Source organism: Copadichromis virginalis, linkage group LG5, assembly GCF_057382275.1.
Source record: "Copadichromis virginalis isolate Kocher_CV1m ecotype Utaka linkage group LG5, C_Virginalis_male_GT1.1, whole genome shotgun sequence".
NCBI lineage: Eukaryota > Metazoa > Chordata > Actinopteri > Cichliformes > Cichlidae > Copadichromis > Copadichromis virginalis.
This window is the reverse complement of record NC_140622.1, coordinates 36,806,674-36,828,357: the sequence shown is the minus strand read 5'-3', so window position 1 is coordinate 36,828,357 and position 21,684 is coordinate 36,806,674. Positions and strand designations below refer to the sequence as shown.

Below are 21,684 nucleotides of genomic sequence, written 5' to 3'. Positions count from 1 at the left end.
GCTGCTTGCATAAAGGGAAATAATTTTGTTTTGTTTGGTGACTACATGCATTCAGCGATGAGCAGAGTGATTGGCAGCTAAATAGCTGACTCCATTTTCAGAAGGACATTTGAATTATAAAACTGAGCCTTAATTACACTGAACAGAATTCAATTGTACAGTTGTTATTGAGGAGTTTGTATTATTTAGTTTAAGGGGGGGAAAATACCGCAAATTATATTAAATTGCAATTTTTGTGATTCAGGAAGTCGAGCAGATGTAACAGAAGCTTGCATGATTAATAGGATTATAAAAATGCAACTGCAGAGCAGCATGCCTCATGTTCAACAACAGCGGAAGGACTGCTGAACTATGTATCTTTGCTTTCCTCTTGCTTCAACACCCTTAACATTCAAATGACCTCTGAAGGCAGCTCGGGGATTTGCCTGATAGATATTACAGTATTTTGTCTGTGTCTGCTATGTGCTAGACTTAACTTCCACCCTCCCCCAACCGTGGAAGCTGACCTTTCATATTTAATATACCATGTTGGGTAAAGGTCAGTACTGTTTTGGCTTCTCTCCACTGGTTTTGTTGTGTGATTGGAAATGCCTGTAGAGTCTTCGATATATAAATATTTTCATGTTGGTGTCAAAAACATGCAAAGGGCAAGTAATCATGGTATATTTTCATTCAGAGAGTTTTGAGATTCATACCTCAGCTTACACCTGAGCCTACAGAGCTATCATGTTATGAGTCTGTCCTCACATTAATTTCCATTACTTCTGTTCAGCCATGATCAGCTTTGTGTTCCCGTGGCCTCGGGTCGTGGGCATGGAAGGCTGGAAATTACTGTAAGGCTTTATGTATCATGTGTCAAAAATAAATACTGTTACTGGGGAAAACATCACCTATTCGAAGCACTAAATTATCAAGATATGAAAGTATATTTTCCTTCTTTACTTTAGATTTCATGTCAGTGACTTGTTTTTTTAAATTTTTTTTATCAGTCTTCACTTTCAATGAAAAGGCAGTGGATTTCTTACATTTGATTTTGCAATCATATAGAGTGCCTGCTGCTGCCCAGCTGGATGACAGGTGCAGAAACCTAAACAGCCTCTTTGAAAACTGAATACCTTGCTAAAAACACGTACATTATTTCATTACAAGGGGAGCTTATAGTATGGGGTAAGACACGACTATTTTTTTATCCCTCTACGTTCAGATTGAAACAACTTTGACCTTCAACATATTTTACTCATCTACTGGAATTTTACACTTTGTTTCATCACTCCGACTTTCATTCTGTCATCATCTCTCTTTGTGGTGGTTCTGTTTTAAGACTTGGGAATGTAAAAGGCTCCAGTTAAGCTTCAAATGCCCCCTGTCCCCCACCACAACCCCCCTCTTCTCAATGAGATGGAAACATTAATCAATTAGGTTGGCCCTTAAAGGATCTGAAGGAGATGAAGCTCTCCTCTCTCTGAAAATGAAATGCCACAGACTTTTAAATCCAGTCAAAGGGCATTTTCCCCAATCTTGCTCTCTTCTTGTTCCCCCCTCCCTTTCATTCCCCACTCCCTGTTTCATTCATCTTCCCTCCCATCCCCCTCTCATTTCTCATGTGCAACATAAGTAGAAGGTCGGGGAATGAGAGGATGATGAAGAAGAGGGTTTATTCAGAAGTGGAATGGGAGGATGAGGGGATGATTGAGCTGTAAAAACATGATTAAAAGTAATTTTTTGCAATTGTGCACAGATGTTTGGAGGAATCGTTTCCATTTTCTTGCATCAAAACAGAAAGAATTGCATGCACATTTCCTCACCTTATTTCAAAGCTAAATTTTAATTCTAGTAACAGTTTGACATTTTAAAATTCATTTCTTTTGGAAAAATACAACCAAATCACAATGCACCAGTTATATGTCAGACTTGAGAGTGGTGTATCAAATGATAATCTAATAAACTGCCATAGATATCCACATAAATAGTCAATATTGTACGTGGTTGCTTTGCATCTGGTAGAAATTCAACAGCAGCTAATTACTAGTATGAAAAAGGGTCACGCAGAGGGTGGAGCAAACTGCATGAATGGCAGTTGTTTCAATGGATGATTGTCCAAAGGAACAAGAGACAACATAGTCCCATTATTGAATGTCAGTGGCTAGAAAAGGTTAGCAAAGGTTCACCATTGAGCAGCCCTTTGTGCTGCGTATAATTGTTGTTATTCTGGAACTGACATACATAATAGTTTATTTGCACACTTTAATTCGCTTGAGCTCTGGCACAAAGTGTTTCTGAATTGGAAAAGTTTTTATGTGCTGCAGAAACACAGTCGGACAGGGAAGGAAATGAAAAGTACTGGTGGTCAAAACAACGTGCACATATGTTCTGAAGCAAAAATCTATTCCTTTGTAACATTGTGGTCAGTGTTTCAATTTTACACAACACGAAACTACTTGCTGTGTCTAGGAAGTCTAGCTGTAACCGTGCATCTGAGCAATAATGGTGCCTTGTTACCCAAAATGTCATGCCACCAAATCCTGTCATGTCATCATTTCCATTGTTTGTCTTGTTTCCTACTTGTCTGGATTTGCGTTGTCTTCTGTGTAAGATCAGAGTAGAACAGTTTTGAAGAGAAACAGGAATTCATTTTCGGTATATGGTTGAGTTAGAACAACCAAACTTACTGACCTAAAGGGTTTTTTATTTAGGTAGCTTGACTTTAGTGGAAATATGAAAGCAGAAAATTAAGTACCTCAGTACCAGTCTGATGTAGCTTAAATTGACATAAAGTGAAATTTATTGCATGAGAGGCAATGTCAAAGGCAAAGTCATTCATAAAGGCATTTATAAAGGCATTTACAAAGCATTTTCACAAGCTGCTCTATAACAAAGTGCTTCGCAGAACACAAATGACACAAATCAAAGCAAAGGTGAGTCTTTTTAGCATAATCAGTTTCCATGGGTTTGACTTTTTTTTCCTCCCCACACAAATATGCTGCTTCTGTGTAATAACTGCGAAAAACAGTGTTCTGTGTAGATTCAGGTCATTAATGAGTCATCTCTCTGCCTAATGGACCAACTGAACTCTTTCCTGTTTACCATTACTTTGCTGTTTGCTGTACTCTGGACAACCTTATATGGAATTGCTAACAGTGGACCAAGGCAATGTTGTTGCAATATTCACAAGGGTGCTAAATTAAATCAGGGAGGTAAGCAGCAACATTTAGGACTGCAAATTTTGGTTAAAAGCAATGTAAGTGGATGCAATGGGGAAAAAAATCATAAAATAACCTTGCTCTGCTCAGATGACAGCAAAGATAACACTTGACCTACAGAGGTCCTCGTGGTAATTCCTGAAACCAAAGCACTGGCCTCTGTTTTACAGAAGAATAAGCATTAATATTTTGCATAAAATGACCAACAGCAAAAGTCTTGTGGTGTCTGATGAAACTCCACCTTGACAGCTTCACTTCCCATAACTAGTGGGGAACTGAAGCTCTTATTATAGTGACATTAAATAACACTTGCATAACTCTGCTTATTTGTTACAGATGAAAGAGTAGGCTAATGTGTGTTCTCTTGTGTAGGAGGAGGAGAAGGCCACTTAAGAAATGGTGAATTTAATGTACGGTACAACCTCCGGAGGTACAGTGTCTAGAGGATTTTTTTGTTACAAACCAGGCATTTTTCATCTTATTCACTGATCTCCATCCATTATCGTTAGTTTGGGTTTCATTTTGATGCATTAGGAGCCATGTAGTTTGAAAAAAGGTTTATTATTCAAAGTAATTATCATCTTTGGGTTGAAAAGAGCTTGTGTAAAACACACTACAGTCCACACTGAAACAAAAGCACTAATCACTGAATGGGTTGGTGACACACTGAACTTTAGCACTGGAGAGTTTGTTTCCTGTTTTAAATTGTTTGTCAGCAATGGAAAATGTTTCTTTAAATGGTAAAAAGCAATGCGTCGATAACATTGTTACTCAAGGAAAATACCATTCCACTGGTTTATATACAGTTGATGTTGAGTAACACACATCCAGCAGATGAGAGAAAATGAACTTCAAAGTCAGCTGTGGTGAAACTGTAGCAAATGTTATCTGTCACTTATCTACGTCACTGTCTAACAAACGGGCACATTTTTGCCTAGAGACTAGCTTGGCATACCCTCAAACAGAGAATGAATGAACAGCTGCCTGCACTAAGTCCAGATAAGGCCAGCTGACTTGTTGTGGTTTTATTCCCCATTCTGTTAGCGAGAGGGTGAAAAGAGGTGATGCAGCAATGTACAGTATGAGAAGGTTTTTTTGGAAATTAAAGCATTTAAATTTCATCAAGTAGATTCTGAAAAGAGAAATTAGGGGCCTGCAAATACTTAAACAGTAAGAACGATGACCGAGGTACCCTAACCTTAACAAGGTGATTATTTTAACCCAAACCATTTCCTTTTGAGTGGTCTTGTGATTAAACCAGTCTATTTTTACATTGTAAATAAGTAAGGTATGTTTTTTTTTGTTGTTGTTTTCAGCAGTGACTTCTTTAATAGGCTTGAATGGTTTATGTGTAACATATTTCCCGTTGCTGCTAAGCTGCTATAAATGCAAATAACCTAGCATATAGTCATTTAGGTTGCAGTCACTGGATAATGCCAATAAATAGCAAAATTATGCATCCTTGTTAGAACATTTCTCACTGACACACTGTCAAATTCTCCCTGTAGTTACAGAATCTAGCAAATTGACTCGCATTTGGAACTGATGAATCACCTTTTGTTTCTGTACTTTGTTGTCTTTGTCTTTTTGCTTTCTCTCATACTGACAGTCTTAGAATTCTAACCAGGTCATTTAAAATTCAGTCACTGTCTTTGCCGTTTGAATTTGCAACTGATCTTTAAACATCATCAAAGAATATAGGTGAATTGTTATAGGAAAACCCCCACTTTTGATCACATTTTTTTTTGTAAGAATCCGCTTAGAACATGTCAGTCCAAAGTCAACAAATAACCCTGAAAAGCTGATGATGGTAAACATGTGCTGCATCAACATAACTGATAATTTGTTTTTTTAGAGGTTTAATATTGCACAAGGTAGAAAGTTGCTACTTTTTGTGATATTTTAGTAAGTCACAGTTAATTTTGAGTCCACTTTTTGTGTTCTTTAGGGAACCTTGTGATATATGTGAGTTAAACATTTACTTAAAAAACAGCAAAGCAGCAATTGTTGATAATCAGTGCACATTTCTATCTGGAAGAAAAATTAAAAGCTCACTTAAATGGAAGCGGAGAGATCTGAGGGGCAGAGTAGAAAAAGAAGAAAGTGTTTTCGTCTTTGTCTTCTGCCTCTTATCAGTAAGTGCTTTATTTTTAAGTGAAACTGTACGTCAATTACCGAAAAACGAATGTTTTCTCTCCAAAGTTGATTGCTTGCGTTTAGCACGAAGCACTGCAAACATCAGTGAGGTCTTTTACTGCTTTATTTAAAAAGGAAAATTATTGAGGTCTTAAAGTCATTTTCATCTAAATGTTATATTTCTGCATTGAAAAATTAGTTATCAATTTATGAAAAGTAAAATGACTACAGCTCAGATAAAGTTATTAAACCAGCGCTCCTGACATCATCGAAGTACAAGCAAGGTTATAACCCTTAATGGAAACTAATGTTTTATTTTTTCCTCTCATTTCCTGATGCTAGCAGGAGCTCTTACCGTGGCAATAAAAATGTTTGTGCCACTATTGTGCTGAATGGATGAATAGAGGGTAAGCTGGATGACACGATTTGCATTTTACACTGGAAAGTTTTTGTCCTTGAATGTTAAAGTTTTCCTGACTATGCCTCAGTTGTGTGTCATCTCCCTTTTATTTACATGTTACACCATTCTCTGTGCCCCTCCACCACACATTAATTTCTCCTCATCTCGATTTTTACCGGCATCCTTCGCTTGCACTTTTTTCCACTTACCCGATTTCTTCCACTACTTATTTTTTTAATCACCCATTTTCCTAATATATGGCATGAGTCCTTCACTGTTCTGTTTCACGTAAGGCTGTAATGCAAAAAAACTACACGCATTCTTTCCCAATGAAGGCATGAGTCCTCATGTGCCAGATAACCCTGTGTACTGTATCCTCTGCTGTAAAAGCAAGCGACTGAGCGAACGAGTAACGGTGAGAGAGAAAGTGAGAGACAGGCAGAGAGGAATCCAACACAGAGGTACAGAATTGGAAGAAATCAGTATCCTTGTGACAGTTAACCTTATGAGATTGGAGTCAGGACAGCCTGAGCTGGCAGCTGATGGCAGACTGCAACAGCAAGCCCATGGTGCAACCCATCTGTGCCTGGTATTAACGCAGGCTCAAACCCCAGGGCCAGAGCCACCATGCCGTGTGTTAGCAACATGGACATGGGCAGAGTCCTGAGGGGGCCAAAAAGTCACCCACTGGGATAACAATGGCAGCTTGGTTAACATAAACACACTCTCAAAGTGAGAGAAAAAATACACACTTTGCGCAAGAACGCAAGAATAAATTGCACATAGCCATAAGACTGAGCACACAACACCACTTCATCCCATTTGTAAAAATACACATTTGGCTGGGAGCAAGGTTATTTTTTCTTATCTGTACCTCGCTAAAGCTATGGTTGTTCTGTGTGTGCATCATGCTGTGTTGACTGCTGTGTGAGCATGTTTTCTATTTGTCCAGCTGTGTGTGAATGTGATTATGTGTGTGAATTCAAGGGTCAAAATTAGAGCAACAATTTATATCGTCATAGTGAGAAAATCAGGTCAGGTGGAGGGGAAAACATTTATCCCTACACAATGCAACAGATGCCTGACACCAGTAAAATACCTTAAAGTGGCTAAAAATGTTAGGTTTTGCTGTGTCAGAGAATGATTTTAGCACTCTATCTCTGCATAGCCATGACTCCATAGTTAGCCAGCTACTATAGTTAGCTAAGGCATCAAAAACCAACTCACAGATTTCTGAATGATCTACATTCCACTGTAACACAACCTAAATACTGTCAAACTTTCAACAGCATTATTAAATTACAAAAACCAACACACCAGATAACCCTGGCATATTAAATGATCAGAAAACACAACAAGTGTCAAGATACAATAGTTTTCCAAGTCTCGATGATACCCAATGTCTTATGACCTCTATCAAATTTTGTCCCATAAAATGATTAATTTTACTGTTTGGTGGCTTATAAAGACAACAACAACAAAAAAACCAACATATTGTCCCATTTCCCAGCTAAGGTTTCCAATCCAGTAGATGGAAGCCTTTAAGCATTTATTTATTTTGCACCTTCAGACTATACAAAATCAGGTGAGAACTGTTTTCCCCTCAGCAAAGTTGGGACTTCTAGTCTTCTATTATCTGATGTGCCACATTAGTGGTGATCTGGTTTCTTCACAGAAGGGAGATTTGTGACATCATATGTGAGGTCAAGTATTTTCCCATTACCTAGCAATAGGTAGATGATAAATGAGACCACAATATGAGACCACTGACCATCCACATGGCTTCTGTGGTCCACTGAGATAAAACTCCCGAGTTTGAAATTGGACGGATGAACAGTTGTGAAATGCGAAGAAGATACACAGAGATACAGAGATTCCTTTATTTATAAGTGAGATGTATTCCACTGGCTGCCGACTCACTGAAATGCATCAAAATACATAACAATATTTTTTATTTATATGACAAAACTGCTGTAAACAACATTTAAATAATGAAGTGAAGTGAAAAAGTTAATGAGATTCACCGTGAACTTTATGGTCCAAATTATGGCAGCATTAGGCTGCACATCATACCAAGTACGTCATTTAAATTCAGGGTCATATCAGGAATCTCAAAGCATAAATTCATGTTTTCATGAAAATATAACATAAAGCTTTAAATTCCTATTGAATTGAATGCATTTGTATTTTCTGTGTCTGTCAGATATAGTGTTATTACACTAAAATTAATTAAATAGTAAAGATTAGATGTTTAGCCATTTTTTAAAAGATGAACAGAGCCTGTGTAAGAGCTGATTTGATCATTTCAAAGAAATTTCACAAAAAAACTAAACATTTCTACAGCTCTTTGAATCAGCCAAATGCCCACACCCCAGTGTTAAATCAACTTGTGATGCTCTCACGACCACGCAGAGAGGCTGTCGTTGGCCCACTATCTGAGGGTCACTTAAACTCACTAATAAAGACTTATTCTTCACTATACCTCGTCAATCCTCCCAGCCCCACTGACCCTCTTCTCGCCTGTCCTCCTCTGACCGGTAGAGGTCGCAGCCTAGCAGTTGCTGAGTGGACGGGAACGCATGGATGGATCAGAGCGCTCCCACATGACAAAGCTACAGCGCGTCTGGAAACGAGGAACGGAGAGCGGGCGTTTTGGGAGAAACCGTAGACAAGATCATTTCTTCACCTGCAGCACGCCCGGCTTGTTTCGCTGTCAAACAACTACACTGTTTAGCTTCCTAGTTTCAGAGATTACTGAGGCGGGCATCTGTCTTTTCTTTCCCCCCTCTTTCCAAGTGAACTTTATAGGGATGTTATATATGAGAGCATCAGCGTGCAGTTAGGGCCGAAGTAACTGTAGGACGGATATAAAGACTGAACATCTTCTCGTACTACTTTTTTGTTCGGTTTGATACACAAAAGAAAAAAAAGAGAGGGAGAGAGACGTGTGTGAGTGAGTGTGTGTGAGTGTGTGTGTGTGCAGGAGAGAGAGAAGTCGCACAGGTTTTTTTTTGGGAGCTACGTTTTCATGCCGTCAGTCTTGCGGACTCTGAGATGGACGTCAGATTTTATCCAGCTCCCCCTTCAAGCGTGGGTTCATGTACGCTACCGACTGACTCCGGTTTGGACTATTACCATTCCAACAAGGTAAACGTTTACGGTTACTTTAGTCGGTCAGATGTGCAGCCATAAGTTTCATGATGTATATTGAATACGCATGGTGGCAGACGGGTCGTATTTTTTCAGGCACGCTGTTTGAAGACCTCTAGTGACAAGTGCTGCACTTTTGGTTCCCTCGGGATCAGTGAGTGACAGGCTGCATTTCCCCGTCAACTTCGTTGTATTTCTTTAATGTATTTGGACTCATAAACTTTGCTAAAAAGGACACCTGCTTTGAGATCGTGCACGTTAGGTGGCGTTTAATTTCAAATCGCTTGTGTGTTAGTGTGAATAAACTGGGGCTGCGTTGTGCTGTGGATGTCCTGTGAGCAGAGTTGGAGCGCACCACTTTATCTGGCGCACCGGAGGAGCTGGTGATTGCTTTCAACAACCAAAACTGACAAATGGACAAAATGAACGTGTGCATTTTTTTCTTGTCTTCTAATATATATAGACCGCCAGAATGTTTTCTATATGATCTAAATGCTTCAGAATTAACTGCGGAAATACACTTTCCAGCTACTTTACAGGGCCAGTGCACTATTATTCCGAAATACAATTATCAGCATTGCGTTGAAATATGAGAGCATGCTATGCGTATTGGTTAAGACTATACTTCTACATGTTGCAGCGTGATTTGGCATTTTCGTCTGTTTTATTTTGCATTATTGCTCGGTAAGATACTTTCTATTAGTACTAATCACTAGTATATTTTGGCATGCTTGGTTATCAACACCTGTATGGACAAAAATTCAACCACATCATTGTGCGCATAATAACTTTTTAGAAATGATTATTCGCCTTTGCCTTTAAAAGAAGCCTTCCGTGTTTGGTTAAAGTTTGATTATTATATTAGCTTTTGTGTTTACATTAACACTGATAAGAAGTGCTGGAAAAATTAACTGCGTTGTACGCACGATTCAGTAGTAAAAGAAGCGTTTATTGAACAACTTGAAGTGCTAACACCTGTCATGGATTATCTATCTCTGAAAACAGGCTCTTTGAAAGAAAGGAAAGAAAAGGCTGCATCTGCAGTAGTGCGTTTTGGATTTTCCAATTCCTTCTTGAATTATGTGGTTATTGATATCCTGTTGATGTTGGGCCTACAGTAAAGAGAGAAGCTTTTTACTCTTGCACTCTGTCCATGGTGGACACCATTGCAGATTCTTTTCCTTGCAGAAAAATGTTTGGCATCTACAAGTGAGAAATGTACATACAGACCTACTTAATAGTCCAAGGTTACAAGTTGCAAGTAATGAGCCAAGTTTCTTTTACTGCGGTGGTCAAGGTAAAACTTGTGTAAACATTTACCAGTAACTATTGAGCAGAACTAGAAGAAGGCAGTATACCCCCAGCCATTCACATTGGTTTGCTTGCCTTAGCACCTGGAAGAAAGCCAGCAGGCAGTTAGCTTTTGCTGATGACAAAGTGAAACATTATAGCTCAGTACAATATTTGAATTGTTAATCTATCCTGTTCATGCACACAGTCACCTGTATGTATACATGTCCAACACATGCGGTTAGCTGCCTGTGGACACACTTTTCTACACCAACACTCACATACTTGGAGAGAGATTTGAATCACAATACGCGAATGGTTTACAAGGATTGCAGTTATTCCTCAACTCCTGACTCACTGGGACATCAACATCAGTCTTTAAAATCCAAATGAAGTGTTCATAGTTATAGCTCGATTTTGTTTTACACGTTAATTTAGTCTATCACTAGAAGCAGAATTCAGATAGAAGTACTTTTGTAATCTTTTTGTGATTTTGAAAAAGTTGTATAATTGTGTGTGTGTGCGGTTAGCTAAACACATACACTGTAGGCAGACAGAGTAGCTGCAGATGTGCTATCTACTGAAGATCACAGTAGGACCTTGTTGTTTCTGACTGAGGCTGCGTCCCAGCTCTTGTAGTATTAACACAATGAACTGTATTGGTTATCATGATTCAGCAAGCGTAGAGGCTGTTGGCCCGGTAAGGAGCAGGTTTGAGTTTCAAGGACAGAATCATATAACATTGTCATTACTAAAGTAACAGCTGTGACCATGATGTAAAGCGACACATTATCTGCACTGTACTCCTGCTTCTACACGTAACTGTTGAATAATGATACAGGATCTTTATAAGACATTTTTGGCAATAGTTCATCTTACTGGCGCCTTGAATTCACAAGTATGGAGTTGACCTGCTGGAGTGGCTCAGTATTAGAAGCACCGCAGCTGTTTAATGCCACTTCAATCAGCAAGTGAGGAAGCTGATTTCTTTTTTTCTTAAAGTCAGATTCACAAGACAGTTAGTCGTTGCTGTTGATATTTTTTTTTTTAATTTTTCCATGGTAAATTGCAAACATAATTCTAAGCAATGTTAAGAGCTGCATGTTTTCAAATAGGCACAAAACTCCCAAACGTGGCCTCCTGAAGACATTCACACCGATATATATATATATATATATATACAGCTTGTTTGACAATCACTCGTGTAATTATGCATTACAGTACAGTATTAAATACACCAACCAGGAAGTGCACATAATACAAAGTGGGACAGTTCACATATAAAAAAGTGTATGGCTTCCTGTTCTAGTGGTGTAAAGTCAAATCTATTTCTGAGGGTGACTGTTAAGCTTTGTGTGAATGACTGTAAATTGTGTGCACACACAATGATCAGATCTCTACTCTATTTTTCTACTTTTTTTTTAGAAATCAGAAGCAGAGGAAGGAAAGATTGTTAATGTAATGCTTTTATTCAGGGACAGGTTGTTAAAACAGATGCAATAAAACATTCTTGCAGCACAGATTGCCTTCAGGAAGGTTACAGTGCTCAGTTTTTGTTAAAATATGTTACATGAGCTAACTTCCAGGAACCTCATCATAGGTGTTTTCATTATTTGGCCTTTTCTTCTGTGTTATAAATGGGATGGGCAGAATACAGTGTAGTCAGTATATATAGCTAGCACTGCAACCTAAATACTGTAGTCACTGTGTTAAATCAACACCTCTTTAAAACAACTGTAAGAACTAAAACTGAGCACTGTAATCTGAAGGTAGGATTTATTGCATGACTGATGACTACATTAATGCTAACAAACTGACAAGAGAATGTAAGCATCACCCAAATATTTAATCAGAAGGTTATGCTTTAGTTTTGTTTTTCAGTCAAGTTCACGCTCAAAAACCAAAAGGATAAAGATATTCTTTAAAACCGTTATGGTGATTCTCTGCAATTCATTGTAAAAACAACCTGTGCGCCCGTATTTCAGAACAATGCAAAGAACAACACATGAGAAAAGCATCGATTTGTGTTTTGTTAAGAACCCCACGGCTCTGTTGCTCTTCTCAACTCCATCCAACTTGCATTGTCCTGCACTTGCACAATCACTGTGAGTCATCTTTACTTTTCGCCCAAGATTTCTCCTAATCTTTTTGAAGCCTCTCTGTATCTTTCCTCGCTGAGTGGGAGGCTTGTTTGTTCAGCGTACACTCAGCTGTGTATACCAGCGCTGAAGGCCACTTCTTCGCAAATGCCTGTTTTAGTGGGAGACTATTTGTCAAATGCATTATGACTTGTGCATACCCCGAGGCAGAATCACTCCGGTGAAATGAAGTTGGATAGATTACTGTAGATGTTCCACTTTCCCCTCATCCCTTTTCCCTCTAACAACACAGTGCCCAAGAGGGAGCCTCTCGTGTAATTATACTGTAGTTATACTGTAGGTTTATAATTCGATGGTTTGCAGATGTTACTCTTTACATAGTTGCAGTCTGTTCCAACTCACTATCAGTTATTTAGAGATTTTATTTAGGGCTAAATGCGTGCACGTGTGCGTATATTTGCATGCGTGCAAAGTGCAAATCTAATTGCTAAAACACTTTGAGGTGAGCTGTATGTATGAAACAGGTTTTAAGGTATACCTCATTTATACATTTATCTTATGTTTAATCTTATGCCCTATTTTACATCACTACACGAATACACATTACCATTAGCTGACATTCATCCACTCGAAAAGCAATGAGGCCAGCTTTTGCAGAGCACGTATCACCCCTTTTTAAGTGGTTCGTTCCATTTCCAGTGCTATCCAAATCACTGTATTAGTCACAGGATACTTCAAAGTATGGACAGGCAAAAATATTTTCCATTTGAATTCTCAGAATGTGATTTTTTTCCCCCTCTTGAAAACATGACAGTAATAGAAACAGAAATAAGAAGAGTTATTTCAGCAGTACCTCATTCTGTACACAGAGCGAAGTTAATTACATGGAGGCAAGCATTCTTGGGTCGACAGCATGGACTTGGGGTTTTTCATTGTGCCCATTCATAACATTCTGCTGACTGGCCAGTCCGAGTTGCAATATCCCAACTATTCTCACTGGGAAAATGTTAACCCATGCATGGCTCGCATGCACACCAGAGGGAAAAATGCAGTCTGTGTTGCTGGAACTACAAGTGGCGAGTTTGCTGTTATAATGCAGTTACTGGCAGTCGGCACATGGAATTAAGGCTATGTTTTGGATTTAAAAATGACTAAACTGTTTTTATTGTAAAGTTCTCTTGTTTTATTTTTTAATTTTAAATTTTTTGGTCTAACCACTTCCTGGCTGTATTCATAATGAAGTCTTTCTGTCTCCCCACATCCCCACCCCCACCCCCCTCGCTGTGTCTAACTTCTTCTCTCATTTACCTTCCCAGCAGCAATGTCAAAAGGTTATGGAGGGAAGCTGGATCGCCTGGGGCTGATTGTGTCTTTGAGTTAATCATAAGTAGCTACAGTGTTATTCTCTGGAGCAGTGGGGCTTAGATTGTGTTGTGTGCATGGACTGTTACAGTAGGAGTGTGATGGTTTTGTTTTGAAACACAATAAAGCGAAATAGAGGTACGACTGCATTTTTCATCTGAGTTAAATCCAAAAGTGTGTTACACGCAGAACCCAAGCTTCCTCGTTTGGCTTCATGTCTGTTTAGCTATGTTTCTATGTTACAGTATAGTTGCATCACAAGAAAAAGCCCCAATCTCGCCACATCAGTGATACTGTAGTTTCTATTCTATAGCTGTATCTGCCTTGGATTTCATGGGGTATTTTAAGGACAGCTATTGTCTGTACAGAGAGCAAATAAGGGGATACAGCTATCCATTACAGGGATTTACCACGATGGACTCGAGTTTAACCTACAAGATAGAGAAGTCAACCAGACTCACAGCACTCCAGTGCTCTGTACTTTATAATCTAGACCAGACATGACTCAGAGCTACTAGAGGTGTTAAGAGGGTCATAAGTCATGTATGGCTGAAAATAGATTCTATAGTTTATCCTGCCTCGTTATCTACTTAATCACCGAGGTCCATAGAAACAGGCTATTTATGTTGATGATTGATTATATTACCAAGAATTGAATCATGACAGTGTATTTTTTAAACTCCTCCCAATATACTTTAGAGATATACTATTGCATTTCGAGTAATATCTGCGCTGTTATCAGCCTGTAATCTATCATTCAGTAAGTTTATCAGCAGACTGCTTTTAGAGTGAGGCTGATATTAAGTTTTCAGCCTGGGTGACGTGCATGACAAGCTGTAAGTTACTGCGAAACACAGCCGCATCATAAGGTGTCAGAGTAATTTCAATCTTGACGTTGATTACGAAGTGAATCGGCCGAGCCCCGGTTCAACTCATGCCCCTCATTAAATCACATTAACCCTAATTATCGTCACAGCCCCTTGAAACCAAAATACAACAGTCAGGCTTGACTCTTGGCTCCTCAGCTGGCTGTTGGGTGTGTGCATCATGCACTTGTGACTTGTGTAAAGTCAAGTCCAGTGTGGCAAGGCATTTTAAACTGTCTTCACCTCAGGAGGCCACTGGTTTCTCAGTAGCAATTGCCTTGACTGGCTGTCTCTCCCCCCCTATCACCTCCCTCCTGCAGCCCAGTTTCCTTGTGCTGCTTTATATTCACTTCTTGATTGGTTGGGGGATGGGTGGTGGAATAGCATTTGAGAGGTTAGCTGGTTAGTGAAGGGAGGGGGGAAGAAGGTTGGTGTGTGCATAAAGAAAGAGAAGGGTCTGTAGGTGGAGGGAAACTGGAGAGAGATTTTTAGGGGTACTTTATTTTTCAGCTCGCCATTGAGTCTGTAATGTCATTCAACGATGTGGAAACCAAAATGAGCCTTGCCACCAGATGTGTTCCAGTCCAGATAGCGACTTGAAAGACAGACGTTTATTGTTTTAGTGCATTTGGTGTGGTTCAAACCCAAACTGCATGAAATGCTGATTGATGGATTTCACTAAAGAATGTCTGTGCGTGTGTGTGTGAGAGGGAAGCAAAAAGAGGGAGAAAGATCTCCTTTATCTGATTTATTTAACTATTTCTGTGCCCTGTTCTTTGCTCACTGTGCTGACGGGAAGGGAAAGCTGACAGTATTTCAGTGTGCTACAGTAGCATTTCAGAGCAGATTCATCTGCTTTCCATCAGCACTGCAGAAAAAGAAATACAACCCTTGATTCATTCTTTGTTGAACTTGAAGGCTCATTCTTTAAGTCGAGTTGCACTTTTATGTCTGTTGAGTGAGGTCTCTGTATTTCTGTAGACAAAACAAATGTAACATGCTTCAGCAGAGATAAGTATGGCAAACATAGTAGTGAGTGTCATAAAAGCTGTTGCGTAGAAGGCTTTTTATTATAAAAATGAGCCATTGGTAACTTTTGATCTCTTGCTGTGCAAATGTATGTTTTTGGTTCGCCAATAGCAACAGCCAAACTTGTTGCTGACATTTAGCAGCATCCACATGCATGTGGTTTAGACTTCAGGTCAGGAAGTGCGTAGTTCAGTTTTTCGTTGCTACAGTTTTAGAATCCCAACTGTGAATAGCATGTTCCTAATTATCATACAATAAAATTTGGGTTGTTCCCATTGTTTTATGATTAAGGAATCAGCATGCCGACATGGATGCAACAAAGACAAAACATTTTCATTGTGCTGAAATTCTACAATTCCCCCAGCAAGAAAGCTGATCTTCATTAGGATAATTGCTTCATTTCATTCATAAACAAATAGACCACAAAGTGATTATTCTAGATGCTGGAGATTATGAGCACAGTTATTGGACTTGGCAGATTTGTGTAAAGCAGGCTTTGGTACATAAATTAGCGTAACCATTGTACGAGAAAACCATATAAACATTTCAAATAAGCACAGACGGATCTCATCATCTCTCACTTTCACACTCGCCACTCTCCAAACGTCTTAGAGTTCATCCACTAATTTGTTTTTCATTTCATCTCTATAGGAATGTTGTGTTATAGCATATGTTTTGGTACTGTCGTGACTTTTTTGCCAGTAAAGGCTGTAGCTGAAATGGTGGAAGACTAAGGCTGATGGGCAGGAAATGAAACACCAAGGAGAAGAAAGAGTAAAAGGAGAATGGGTAAGAGCGATTTGGGGGATCTTGAGAGGTCAGAGCGTGCAAATTATGACAGAACAGGTCTAGATGTGGTGTTTCTAACATCCTTAGTTTAGTCTGTTAAGGCTCCAAATCGCTATTTAATGGAATGATTCGATTTTTTTTCTTGCTTTTTTGTTAGATGGTAAATTATCACTGTTGACTCAGTGCTGGTTGTAATAAAGATTTGTTGTGTTAATGGAGACAGGAACAGGAAAGTCAGGAAGAATGTACTTGTTAGAGTTGGCCAATGATTTATTCGTTGGCGTTATAGTCCTCCTTTCTCCTTCTGATGGGTGTTTCTTTAGAAAAGGTCAGCAAGAATGGCATGATCCAACAGATTCCATAGGCTAAATGTATAAAAACACTTATAAACAGAGTGTCAAAGAATGCAGCTGTCGGGTTCGCAAGCCTGGGCAAACACGAACAGTTGTCTTAGCTTCCTGAGGCATGTCCTGTGCAAACAGAACTAGAGACGGCTGGTTCAGGTCCACACTCAAAGACCACAGGACCACTGAGAGACACTCAAAGACATACACTCTCTTGCAAGTAGACGTTCTTGCATGCAGTCACATCACACAAATAAACACAAGTGCAAATGTGAGCTCATAGACCACAGAAATGTGTTGTTATGTAGCAACATTTCAAGCCACAGATCACTGTAACTGATACTATGAGCAGCTTAGCATTAGCAGCTGATGTGCGATCACTGTTATTATATTCAAATGATTTGTAGTAAAATGTATCCAAAAGACAGTCTTTTAAATTTGTTTTTAAAAACCTTTGACTTGTCAGTAAATCATTACTGAGTCACTTATGGGTTGCACCGGAAGTTAGTCAGCTGGTTAGACCACCAGCGATTGGTCGTCCACCATGTGCCATTTGTTTCTGTGCCTCCCTGAGCCAAGTGTGTGTGAGATTCCCCTCCCTATCACTACAAACCCACAGTGCCCCCAAGGCCTCTTTTTGCCTCTGTCTTGTAAACCACCTCTGGCACTGTTGGGCTTTGTTCATAATGTTTTCATTGTAGTATTGCCTCACTTTCCAGGAATTATATTCTCTGTGTGTTGATAGCCTGACTTTGCTACCCAATCATTTTCAGTGACAATTTTATGTAGTAAAAACACTTAATCTTACACAGGAGCCACCCTGTAGTAAAATGCAGATGCAAATGCATTTCTCAAGTAGTGCCAAGTCTTATTTGGCATTGCTTATACACTTGCTTTTAATATATGTACTATATAATAGATTAAATAAATAGATAACAGATTTACATTTATGAAAGTTTTTTAACCTTAGCTTATTTTTGATCTACAGTAGCTGTTTATGTCTGAGTACTCTGATGTGTTGGTGCAGCTGAGACTGAGTGTGTTCACAGTGCAAACGCGGCATTGCTGGCACTCCTGGTTTCACTTAATCTTTGACACAAAGGCACTTGCTTGTGGCTGGGATCTCAGACAGATTTAGTGACAGAGAAAGCGAGCTAAGGAGAGAGAGACCTCTGGTTAAGTGAGCGTAGATATCATTAAAAAAAAATTGCTTAAATTACTTTATATTTATTATTTGAGTATCTCCATTCACAGCAAATGGAAAATATGTTTCTATTTGTTATTTATGTAATTCTTGAAGATTGCTGGCAATTATTTGACAAACTAAGGAAAACATAGCATAGCAGGTCTGATACCATGCCAGGTACTTTGGTCACCTCAGGACCTTTTTCTCAGTTGTAGAGTACACAGACATCCGCAGATACCGCCAGTGTGATGATTTATTTGCCTGCCATTTTGTAATTACCCAGGGGGTAGAATAGAAAACATCTCTGAGATTATAGTTTCTCTAAGCATTCAAAAAAATAAAAAAAACATGATAATAATAAAAAAATAATTCCCAAGAGACTTTAAATAATTTGCCAGTAAGCTCTTTTAAGGCATCTTTTGATGTTTAATCAAGGGCTGAAACATTAATTGGAAATGTTTTCAGCATCGCTGCAGTGATGAAAATAAAAAACAAAAACTATCTGAAACATTTTTAAAAGAAAAAAATATCTGAATCCAAATTGTCTTGTTATCTCGAGTTGTATTTGTAATTACTGTTGTTGTGTTGGTTTTGTTGTTGTTTAACTTTACCTCTTGGCACCGTAGGCTGTTGTTTACAAAGACTTGCATCCTTAGATGCAGAATTATTGCATTCTGATAAGTAATTAATGAAAAAAGAGTCTTTTTGAATCTGGCTGGAGGAATTTATCCAAAATGGAAATAGCCACCTCCCATCGTACTTTCCCCAGGATATGCTGACACCATTCATGGGTTAATCACCGTATTTTTGGCAGGAGGAAGGTGTCAGTTCTTTTAGGTATACACCATCTAGTGTTCTTTTAATTGACTTCAGGAGAAACTGTATCAAGACGTGCTGATGAAGTTACAAATTGGCTAAAGCGTCTCGTTCTGAGCGCCAGATCTCCTTGTTCCTTTTGGTTTGGTTTGTTGTACTTTCTGCTGCTCAGCATAATGACGAGGGTGGAAGAGTGGAAGATTTCAATTACTCCAAGAAAGTCAAGGAGGCTGTTGAAGTTTGAAAAATACAACATGAGCTGGTTGCTCTGTGGAGATTGTGCCCATTTGGAATGTAATTAAATTGGTTTGGCTGCTTGCCAGTGAAAAAATACATTTCTTTTTTTTTTCTCTTTGCAAATGAAAATGTATAGAGTGTTTTGCTGAAAAATACCTGGAGGGAACAGTAAGCTGTTGAATATTTGTAATACAGCTTGCATTGTGCAGTTGAAATGAGTTTTGAGATGAGTTATCCGTTGTGGTTTCCCCTTTGACATTTCAAAGGTATGCAGCTTTTGAACCATGGATTTACTGTAATCTATTTTTTTCTATTATTGATGTGTGGTTGAGTTATAAAGTGTAGATTGGCTTCTCTGCCATTTCACTAGCTTTGCCATATCAGAAACCACAAGGCCACTGAGCAGCAGCAGACTTTGTAATAATGTTATATACATGGTGACATGTGAAGCAGAGTTGTTGGTCCCAGTCAACACAGGACACTGTGCAAAACTGGTGTTTACTTTACACAAACACTCCTAGTAGGCTTCACAAAGTAATCAGTCTGTGGTGAAAGAGATATTTCCGAATTGCATAATTTGAACATGATAAGCACATAAATATGCTGTGAAATTGAGGAACTGCAATTTTTGGCAAATATAATAAACCATAAATGTCATGGTAGCAAATGTTCTCACATAATTTACCGCCCCAGTTTACACTAGACATTACTCTGTTTCTGAAAAACAAGTTTTTAGGTTTTAATAATTTGAATCTTTAACGAGTAACTGAGTGAAAAAGAGAAACTGTGATAACCGTGTTATCATTTCTTCTCCTTTAGTTACGAAGAGCAAAAGCAATTGACATTTGAGATTGTTTTAGCACTCACGGTGTGCAACATGATCTTCCACCTCTTCAAATGACCGCAAAAGCAGCATAAACCTCAAAGATAAAAATAAAAAGATTATTGGTACGTGCACTGTTAACTTTCAAGAGGAAAAGAGAGAGAGGAAGGGAGGGAGGGTCAGAGTGAAGAACCACAAGGAGAGTGTGAGCTGTTAGGTTTGTTAGGTTGTTGTGTGTTTGTTGTGGAGTATTATAAAAATCCAGCCGCTTCTGATCCACTGTTCCCTGATCTGCAAATGGATCGAGCTGCCCAGCGGAGCCATTCTTACAAAATCAGCCTGACATGGCGTTATAATAGCTTTTTCTTGTACGTGTTCTGTCAAATCAACTTAGCTTCTTTGGGTGCTATTTTAGTGGTCACAGAGTCGATTTTTTTTGTCTGTGTTGCAGCTTATCCCCAGAGAGCCCATGGAAATATACTCATATGTCCAATGCCATAATGCCATCGTTTTAGCACTATGACACTTTTGGAAAGTGTACTTTGAAACCAGATCTGTGAAGCGAGGCAGAGAGGTGCTGAGCTGATGAGCTAATTAGTGGGGTCTACCACTGTTGTGCTAATGGCTCTTGCTCATGCATGTGTGTATGTGCTCAGGCTGTTTTTTTAAGGCTTAATCCAGCATGCACACGACAAAGCCTGCTAAGTGAATCAAACGGCTGGGTATCAGTGGAAACAAGGCTCCTCAATGGAACTGCAAAGATAGAGCAAACGGGCACAGATATGCCAATACACCTTTAGGGCATTGACTCTTTGCCATAATGCTTTCCTATGCCTCTGAATGCATAGGCTTTTTGTTGTTGTTGTCTTAGATACATTTCTGGGAAAACATGTATTTGTGTGTGTGTGTGTGTGTGTGTGTATTTGAGAAAATCTGGACTCAGGAACATACTGTAAAGCTATAAAAAGTAGGTTTCTACTGTTGCAGCCCTGCGATTGTGCAATCAACTACAAAACAAACACGTTCTAGAGAGAAGAAGCGATTGAAAGATAAATCTTTATCTGGCAGGCAGAGAAAAAAAGAGCTTGTTGAGCAATTTTGTAAACTTACACTGAATAAAAATAATAAAATAAGTGGACCTGGACAGCACATTGTCACTGTTCCATATAAACATGCGAGCAAGATGAGGCAGTTCCTTTTCCCAAGCATGCACGTGCTGACATGACACCAGCTCTCACTTTCATTTGTGCTTATGCACCTGCTGACACTCACTGTTATTTTCATTATAGTCGTTGTTCTACATGTTCTTACCACAGTGTGATTGCACACTAGGCAACATGTTTCTAAAACTATATAGAAAAGTACTTGTCAAGACAGCTCAGAGTGAGAATTTCTGGGGATTTGTATGCTTTTCAAACACTAAAATTCACTTTGTTAAAAGGAAAAGCTGCAGGTAAAGTTGTTATTTATGTTACTGCATTGTTCAATACTCAAAGCTGGACAATGGATTGGAGACCACACAGCATCTGTAGCTATAAATACATTTGTTTTATATAACTAAAAGGAAACTAAAGATAGCCCTAGCAAAACAAAACCAACAGAGGCCAGGAAGGCTGACTGCCACCAAGTAATGTTGTGCAGTTCAACTGAGTGAACTCCACCCACCACCTTGCTTAAGCAATTGCACAATCAACAGATAACAAACGGCTAATATTTTTGATGACTGAGTAGTAGTTAGATTGCTGGATTTATCCTCTCAAATCTGAGGTTTTGGTGATTTTCTTAGTTATCTCACTGTGTTTTAGTTTCCCAAAACCAAAAGTAAAAGTACAAATGACCATTTTAATATAAAACAATAAATCAATAACAAAGTTAATTAAGTGTAATGTTGTATTGTTGATATGGTTATATAATATTGGTGCATTTAATATAATCTTTTATAAATAAAATCCCTCTT

General features: G+C 38.8%; 1 protein-coding gene across 2 annotated transcripts in view; it reads left to right on the top strand.

Annotated features, from left to right (window-relative positions):
• Positions 1-8,319: 8,319 nt before the first annotated feature.
• Positions 8,320-21,684, top strand: part of tox2 (TOX high mobility group box family member 2) — an 86,399-nt gene continuing 73,034 nt past the window's right edge. Inside the window, exon 1 of one of the 2 annotated variants that reach the window (XM_085457617.1) lies at positions 8,320-8,883. In XM_085457617.1, coding sequence (XP_085313743.1) covers positions 8,791-8,883 — 93 coding nt within the window. In that variant the 5' untranslated portion in view covers positions 8,320-8,790. The remainder of the gene's footprint in view (positions 8,884-21,684) is intronic. The other variant, XM_085457618.1, reaches the window with a different exon arrangement.